We start from the raw sequence: 9,406 nt of genomic DNA on the forward strand, positions 1-9,406 counted from the left end.
CTACTCCTCCCATAGATGCTGTCTGGCCTGCTGAGTTCTGCCAGCATTTTTTGTTTTTATCCAAATTAAATCCACTGTGATTCAATGTTGTAAAACTATAAAATATGAAAACTTCCAAAGGGGGGCGAATACTTTTTATAGGCATGGTATATACACACCTCTGAACAGAAGGTAGGATGTGGGCTACAAATTATGTAGGTAGAAAATGCATGTCAAATGGCAATGTTGTGATAGTTATGGGGGATTGCAATATGCAGGTAGATTGGAAAAATCAGGTTGGTGCTGATTCTGACTCCCAAGAATGAGAATTTGTAGAATACCTAAAAGATGGCATTTTAGAGCAGCCCGTCCTTGAGCCCTGTAGGGGATCAGCTATTCTGGATTGGGTGTTGTGCAATGAACCTGATTTGATTAGGGAGCTTACAGTAAAGGAACCTTAGGAGGCAGTGATTAAAATATCAAAGAATTCACCCTGCACATTGTAAGGAAAAGTTAAATCCAGATGCATCAGTATTACAATGGCGTAAAGGGAATTACAGAAGCATGAGAAAGCAGCTGGCCAAAGTTGACTGGATGGGGTCACGAGCAAGGATGACAGTACCAATGGCTGGAGTTTCTGGAAGCAATTTGGAAGGCATAGGTTAGATTACTCCTGAAGAAGAAGCATTCTAAAGGCAGGATGATACAACTGTGGCTGACAAGGGACCTTATGTGACTGACAAGGGCATATGTACAAAATTAAGGGAGGGAAGTTTAGGGGAGACATCAGGGGTAAGTTTTTTTATACAGAGGGTTGTGAGTGCCTGGAATGACTTGCCAGGGATGGTGGTGGAGGCTAAAACATTAGGGGTATTTAAGAACCTCTTGGACAGGCACATGGATGAAAGAACAATGGAGGGTTATGGGGTAGTGTGGGTTTAGTACTTTTTTTTAAGGATTATATGGGTCGGCACAACATGGAGGGCTGAAGGGCCTGTACTGTGCTGTAGTGTTCTATGGTTTATTCATTTATATAAAGAGTAAAAGAGAGGTGAGAGTAAATATTGGACCACTGGAAAATTATACTGTAGAGGTAGCAATGCAGGACAAGGAAATGGTGGACAAATTGAGTAAGTATTTGGCATCAGCCTTCACTGTGGAAGATGCTAGCAGTATGCCAGAAGTTTGAGAGTGTCAGGGGGCAGAAGTGAGTTCAGTTGCTATTACTAGGGAGAAGGTACTTGGGAAACTGAAAGGTCTGTAGGTGGATAAGTGACCTAAACCAGATGGACTACACCCCAGGGTTCTGAGAAAGGTAGCTCAAGTTATTGTGGAGGCATCGGTAACGACCTTTCAAGAAAATTCCAAACGTCATTCTGTAGGGTAAAGTAATTGGGGGAAACATACATAATTCACAAGCAACACTGAGCTTTAAGAAGCTGATCTGACATGATGATGTTATTACATAAAGAGTTTTAGTGCGCTTTTGCATCTTGGTTTTGGAGGACAGTAAAAAGTGTTACGGGCCTAATTCACCATAAAAAGCCTTTTGTTTGTTTTATTGGTGAAAATCTCCACTGGTGACCCTGATGCTCTAGGAAGATTCCAGAGTTACTGAACATGTCGTCCAGCATAGCTGCTTTGAAAGTGCCAGAGCTTTGGGAGCAAAGGGCTTGGCTTGTACAAGCCAAGGATCAGTTTGCTCTGCAAAAAATCTACTATGCATCACTCAGCAATTTCACGGCTGCGAGAGTGGTGAGTTTGCTTCAACACCTGCCTGAACACAATAAACACTGGTTGCTGAATACTCAGCTTTTACAGACTTCTGGACTATTGGAGTCTGAGGCATCAAACAGCTGCCCTTCTTGCCTGACCTCGGTGTGAGTAAGCCTTCAGAGCTAATGGACCACATGCTGTCTCTCCTGGGAAATCACCATCCTTGTTTTAATTTTAAAGAACTCTTCATGCAGCAAATGCCTAATCAAGGTTACATAGCCCTCGCAAAATGTCGCCGTGAAAGACTTTAGGGAGCTTGCTAAAATAGCTCATAGTCTACACTCAGCCAGGCAGTGGTGCATAATTCCTCCTCTTTTTCCAGCTTCAATAAGCCGTCAGCAAGGTCCCCAACACGAGGGATGTACGCGGCTGCAAAACAGACGACACCAGGCCTGTGTTTTTACCGTGCTGGCTTTGGTACGATGGTGAGGAAGTGCTGAGTGCCTTGCAACTTCAACAGTGCCAGCACATCGGGACATCAGGTCTGTGAACACCGTGGGTTCCAGCTGCCTGGGTCATCTACTGTTCATTACAGACTCCCAGTCAGAGCGACCCTTCCTGTGTGACACAGGTGTTCGAGTGAGTGTGCTGCCAATATTGCCTGCTGATGAGAAGGCAAAGAGTGATGAAACCTCACTGGAGGCTGCCAACGGCAGCAGGATGAAGACTTAAGTTACATGATGGGTGACGGTCTGCTTTAGTGGGCGATTTACACATGGGACTTTGTCCTGGCTGAAGTGGCTAGACCTCTGCTCGGCGAAGATTTCCTGCATGCCCAAGGACTTTTCGTTGATTTGAAGAACTGCTGGCTTGTGGATGTCAAGGACTTGGGTCGTTACCACTGCATGAGAGTTTACTTGACTGCTGGTCGAATCTGCAAACCTCACCAAGCCCACATTCTCCACTACAGACACAAAACACGTGGTCAAGCACCTCATCTCCACAACCGGCCCACCCGTCCATGCCTGCATACATAGACTGGACCCAGAAAAGCTGGTGACCGCTCAGGCTGCGTTTGCCAACACAGAAAGTCGCGGCATTGTACGCAGGTCGAACAGCCGCGGGCTTTGCCGCTCTGTACGTCCCCCATGTCTGACAGTGGATGCCGCCAATGTGGTGACAACTGATGCCTTAACAAGACCACCACTCCCGATTGTTATCCAGTCCCACACATCCAGGACTTTTCAGCACGTTTAGCTGGAACGTTAATTTTTTTCCAGAGTTGATCTAGTTAGGGGTTACCATCGAATGCCAGTGAGCTTAGGGAAGCAGCTGTGATATCCCCTTTCGACCTTTCTGAGTTTCTGCGAATACCATTTGGACTGAAAAATGCAGCGCACACTTTCCAACGGCTGATGGGACTCTGTATTAAAAGACTCAGATATTCTTTTTGTTTACCTGGATAACTTACCTGTCACCGGTGTGTTCAAATCAAAACACATAAGTCATCTCCGCACACTTCTCAAGCGCTTAGGCCAACACGGGGTTGATTATTAACCCTGCTAAATGCCACTTTGGGTTGTTAACCATTGACTTTCTCACCAGAAGGTGTGAAACCCTCCCATCAAAGTAGCCGCTATTATGGATTTCCCACCGCCTCGCACTACTAAAAAACTACAGGAGTTTTTAGTCATGGTGAATTTCTATCACTGAGTCTTTCCGTGAGCTGCTGAATTTATGCTTCCCGGGTATCGTGTGCTCAAAGGCCATACCCCTAATCACGTGCTTGATTGGTCAGCAAACAAGACCAGAGCACTTTTTGATACCAGACAAGCTCTTTCCAACACGACCTTACTGGTGCACCCATAGCCATTACTACTGATGCCTCAGACTCTGCTGTGGGTGCTGGGCACAAACGGTTGATCAGAGGTGTGTGGCAGCCTCTCGCCTTCTTCAGCCGGCAGCTCCGTCCCCCTGAAGGGGTTTGACCGTGAGCTGCTCAGTCTCTATCTGGCTGTCAGCCATTTTCGTTTTTTTCTAGACGGTCTCCATTTCACAGCGTTGTTTGACCACTAACCCCTTGTACACACGATGGCCAAAATATCAAACCTTTGGTCTGAATGGCAACAATGTCACCTGGCCTACATATCAGAGTTCACAACTGATGTACAACATATCAAGGGGAATGGCTGCTTGCCTCTCATGGCCAGCTATTGAAGCTGTACACATAGGGGTTTACTATGTCGGCATGGCAACTGGTCAAGCTACTAACCCAAAGGTCCAGGCTTACTGAACAGCAGTCATAGGCCTGTGGTTGGCTGACATTAAGTTCAGGGAAGCTGGGATTTTTCTCCTGTCTCAATTGGTCACCCTCATTCAATCGTGCCCGCAAACTGGAGGCAAACTGTTTATGACTCCATACATGGCCTCTTGCATCCAGGCTGGAAGGCCTCACAGAAACTGATTGCACTGGTTTATTTGGCACGGCCTCAGAAAGCACACGTGTGATTGGTCTACAGCTTGTGTGGAGTGCCAGTGGGCAAAAATTAACTGTCACCTTCAGGCGCCATTGGCACCTTTTGAGGTCCCTGAGTGACGATTTGACCTTGTCAATGTGGACCTGGTTGCTCTCTATCCCCCCCTCCCATGGTGGACCGTACCACCAGATGGCCAGAGGTCATCTCTCTAGTTTCGATAATGGCTGCAGACGTGGCTCAGGCATTCAGCAACATCTAGGTAACTTGGTTTGGCACTCCATCTGATATTTCCTCTGGCTGCGGTCCCCAGTTAATTTCAAACCTTTGGACTATGATGGCCCAGAACCTTGGTGTTAGGCTACATCACACCACAGTGTAACACCCACAGCCTAATGGCCTACACGAGCGGTTTCATCTCTCCTTAAAGGCTGCTCTGAGGGCTTCCCTCACCGATGAGGGTTGGCATGATCATCTCCCATGGGTCCTGCTGGGGCTCAGAACTGCTCCAAACGAGGACCTGCAGTTGTCTGTGGCAGAGTTGGTGTATGGGCAGCCATTACAAGTGTCACATGATTTAATTCCTGATGCCATGACCACTTGGTCGCCTGTCAACAGCATTCCATCCTCCTCAGTAAACTGAATTCCTTTTCACCTATTCCTACCTCCCAACATTCTTGGGTTTCTGTTGACCCACATTCCACCTTGTTTGTTTCCATCCACCATGATGCCTACCAGCATCCCCCTAGGCTCCTTTACAATGGCCTGTTCCGCGTTTTGGAACGGGGAGAAAAGACTTTTATCATAGATGAGGCATAAACCTGAACATATTTTGGGAGATCGCTTTAAACCATCCCAGCAAGATTTGGAGTATTCTGCTGTCATGCCCCTGACGTCACAACATGACCAGGAGTGTGTCAACCCCCACTGGATGAACCAGAGGCTCCCATGGAACACAGGACCTAAGCTGGGCAGCTTGTCCGACCTCCACACAGGCTCACAAAGCTGGAACAACACACACAAAATGCTGGTGGAATGCAGCAGGCCAGGCAGCATCTCTAGGGAGAAGCACTGTCGATGTTTCGGGCCGAGACCCTTCATCAGGACTAACTGAAAGGAAAGATACTAAGATTTTTTATACTAAAATCTCTTAGTATCTTTCCTTTCAGTTAGTCCTGACAAAGGGTCTTGGCCCAAAACGTCGACAGTGCTTCTCCCTATAGATGTTGACTGGCCTGCTGTGTTCCACCAGCATTTTGTGTGTGTTGTCTGAATTTCCAGCATCTGCAGATTTCCTCGTGTTTGCTCACAAAGCTAGTCTTACTGAATTCTTCGGGGGCCTGTGTAGGGTAACATAATTGATGAAAACATACAGAATTCACAATCACCAACATTGAGTTGGGGTTTCACTTGAAGAAGCTGGCCTGACATGGTGACGTTATTATGTAAAGAGTTTTAGTGTGCTTTTGTGTTTAGGTTTTGGAGTTCAATAAAATGTGCTACAGGTTTCATTAAACATAAAATGCCTCACTTTTGTGAAAATTTGTGAAATTTGTGAAAATCTACAACTCCACTCTTTAAGGAGGGAGGGAGGCAAAAGAAAGGAAATAGGCCAGTTAACCTGACCTCAGAGGCTGAGAAGATGTTAGAGTTGGTTGTTAAGAATGAGGTTTGGGGTACTTTTAGGTAGCATGGCTTTCTTCAGGGAAAATCTTGTCTGACAAATCCACTGGAATTCTTTGAGGAAATTACAAACAGGATAGACAAAGGAGAATTGGTGGATGTTGTGAAGTTGTATTTTCAGAAGGCCTTTGACAAAATGCTGCACATGAGGGTGCTTAGCCCATGGTATTACAGAAAGGATTCTAGCATGGATAGAGCATTGGCTGATTGGCAGGAGGCAAAGAGTGGGAGTAAAGGGAGCCTTTTCTGATTGGTTGTACTGTGGAGAGCATTCTGACAGGCTGCATCACTGTCCGGTATTGGGGGGTGGGGTGGCTACTGCACAGGACTGAAAGAAGCTGCAGACGGTTGTAAATTTAGTCTGCTCCATTTTGGGCACTAGCTTACAAAGTACCCAGGTCATCTTCAAGGACCAGCGTCTCAGATAGGCAGCATCCATTATTACGGACCTCCAGCACCCAGGGCATGCCCTTTTCTCACTGTTACCATCAGGTAGGAGGTACAGAAGCCTGAAGGCACACACTCAGCGATTCAGGAACAGGTTCTTTCCTCTGCCATCCGATTCCTAAATGGACATTGAACCCTTAGACACTACCTCACTTTTTAAAATATATATTATTTCAGTTTTTGCATGATTTTTAATCTATTCAATAAACATATACTGCAATTTATTTATTTAGTCTATATTATGTATTGCATTGAACTGCTGCTGCTAAGTTAACAAATTTCATGACATGCCAGTAATAATAAACCTGATTCTGATTCTAAAAGGCTTTTCATATGAGGAACGTTTGATTGTTCTGGGCCTGTACTTGCTGGAATTTGGAAGAAAAAGGAGGAATCTCACTGAAACCTATAAACTGTTGAAAGGCCTAGAGAGGATGTTTACTATAGTGGGGGAGTCAAGCGTCAAAGACCACAATGACAGAATAGAGGGACATCCATTTAGAATGGAGTGAGGAGGAATTTCTTTAGCCAGAAGGTGGTGAGTCTGTGGAATTAGTTGCCACAGGCTTTGGTGGAGGCCAAGTCAATGGGTGTATTTAAGGCGGAAGTTGATAGATTCTTGATAAATCAGGGCGTGAAAGGTTATGGAGAGAAGGCAGGAGAGTGGGGTTGAGAGGGAAATGATGAAATGTCAGAGCAGTCTCGATGGGCTCGATGATTCCGCTCTTTTGTCGGAAAGAAAATGGCAGGGTACACTCAGCTCTGACCTGCGGCTCCAACAAACTGCTTGTATGCGACAGCAGGGCACACCCCAATATACCACTTTGACAGGCAAGCTAAACCAGGTGAGAGTAGCTGCTGGGCCTTATACCCCAGTTAGGCAGGGACATGCCCGTCCTAGCATGCGCATTCAGCTCCGTTGGACTGGTCGGACGAGATCCAATGTACTGGAGGGCAGCTCTGCGACGCTCCGTGGACAGCGAAGGGCATGATGAGGCACAGATGAAGTCATGGTCAACCACTGTAACCAAGGAAGACCCCAGTTTTGTTTGAGTGTGTGTCGAAGACCCCAGTTTTAATGACCTTCATACCACTGGACCCAGACCTCGACAGAGTGGAACAGCCCTAGTGCAGTGATATTTCAACTTCAAAAACTCTGCTGCACAGGCCTCCTGTCATTGTCAACATGATGGACAACCACCAAACCAACTATTAGTTAGCAATACACAGTTTTATAGTATTGTCGTAATACTGGTAGTGTTCTAATTTGTTTTGTATTTCATTTAAATACACAGTTTGCTACTCAGTTAAATGGTATATTGTCTTCTTACGTCATTGTAACTACTTCCATGAAACTTCAGCTAACTGGGTCAAAGTGCACTGGTCCTCATGTGCCCAATTAACCGAATCCACTGTACTTAAAAATAGTGCTTGGACATCCTGAAATCTTTACATCTTAGGATAGTTACCTGGAACTCTAGTCCATGTTTGTACCTGCAGTATTCTCGCAGTTTTGGATAAACCTTTTCCCTCAGTGCCTTCCTCTCCACTTTGGTTTCTGAAAACATGACAGATTAATTTAATCATTTACAAGCACACATGGCCCAGTTTGCTCCATCTATGAAGAAGCATCATCTGAAAGGCAACAAATAATAAAACAAGCAGCTGGTAATAACAAAAACTTAATGGTTTACATTGGATTAAGATAGAATAAAAGCGTACAGCGCCCTTTCGTCAGCAAGTAAGGAGTTCGAGGATCGGCGGGCCTTGTGGTCGATGCCGAGGGTCAAGGCCCAATGGCTGAATGTTGAGGCCCGTTGGCCGGAGTCCCCGGTCTGGGAATATCTTGGGATAGTCGAGGACCTGACGTTTGCGTGTCCGAGCCCGCGGGAGGCTGAAGAATGCGGACCGTCTTTGGGCTTAGAGGACTGTGTGTGGGCGGACTGGGAGCCGGTTGTTGATCTGTTGCTGGTTGTGTTTTGTGTTGTTCTGCCAAGCCTCGTGGGGATGCTCTGCTGGCGCCGGAGTGAGTGGCGACACTTGCGGGCTGCCCCCGCACACCCTCGGGTGTGTTGGTTGTTCACGCAAACAACGTATTTCACTGTGTTCCGATGTACACTTGAATCTTGAGAGGTCGAGTTGCAGAGACCAACTCCCACAAACATTACCGAAGTGATGGCATTTAAAGAGCAACTCAACACCTCCAAAGTATTTGGGAAGTTGGGAAAGGCGTTGTATAAATACAAATCCTCTCCCCTTTGACAGTCGGCGGAAGCCATCTATCGGCCATGTCCTCAATGTGTCGTAGGCGCAATCGGAATAAAATGGACATTCCGTTTGAAGGCAGCTTCGAAGGCGAGTTAATAGGGAAACTTTGTGCCGTTTGGAACGAGATACAAAAACGCCAAAACAATACCCGTACATCGCGACCGACGCTTTATTGGGCATTTTAACGAAATCAGGACGTTGTTATTACCTTCAGGGTTACAGCACAGAAATATCTGCACACATCGCGAAGCACGAACAGCGTTTTCTTTGTGATCACGGTGATAATCCATTTGTCACGGCGGTTAACATGTATGGTAATAATTCAGCGCCAGTTCCCCGCACAAGCTGTTGGAAGGAATCTTTCGGCTACGCCGCTCCAGGACGGTGGCAAAACTTTTCCCCCTCCCCTGATAAAAGTAGATACCGTTTCCCCTGGGATTCTGTATTATCCCGATGACTCTGCCCCTAGTGGCGACAAAGGTTGCTGCAGGCAGTAAATGAATTATCCCAGGCTATGTTGCCTATAGGTATATACTAGTAATTACGCATTTATGAGTCACTTGTTAAATGAGGTTATGTATTGTGCCCACAAACACGGGCAATTTTCGGAATCAAAATCAGGTTTAATATCACCATTATATTGACAAGATTTGTTAACTTAGTGGCAACTGTACAATACATACACAATACAGAAAAAAATAAAGTATATATGTATATTAAGTAGTTAAAGTGAAAAACCAGAAGTGTTGGCAGTCTTGAAGCACATACAGGTGGATGCACCTCTGGAGCCTGACCAAGTTAGGGGAAAACGAGGGAAGAAATTCCAGGGGCCTTTTATT

The 9,406-nt window shown here is 46.0% G+C and overlaps 1 protein-coding gene across 1 annotated transcript in view; it reads right to left on the minus strand.

Moving 5' to 3' along the window:
- The window catches only part of LOC132391137 (NACHT and WD repeat domain-containing protein 2-like), a 67,334-nt gene extending 58,374 nt beyond the window's left edge, over positions 1–8,960 (minus strand). The window contains exons 1-2 of the mRNA XM_059963953.1: positions 8,776–8,960; positions 7,769–7,857 (exon numbers count right to left, since the gene is read on the minus strand). Coding sequence (XP_059819936.1) covers positions 7,769–7,857; positions 8,776–8,857 — 171 coding nt within the window. The 5' untranslated portion in view covers positions 8,858–8,960. The remainder of the gene's footprint in view (positions 1–7,768; positions 7,858–8,775) is intronic.
- Between the last annotated feature and the right edge of the window lie 446 nt (positions 8,961–9,406).

The sequence above is a fragment of the Hypanus sabinus genome, chromosome 3 (genome assembly GCF_030144855.1).
Source record: "Hypanus sabinus isolate sHypSab1 chromosome 3, sHypSab1.hap1, whole genome shotgun sequence".
In the NCBI taxonomy this organism is placed as follows: domain Eukaryota; kingdom Metazoa; phylum Chordata; class Chondrichthyes; order Myliobatiformes; family Dasyatidae; genus Hypanus; species Hypanus sabinus.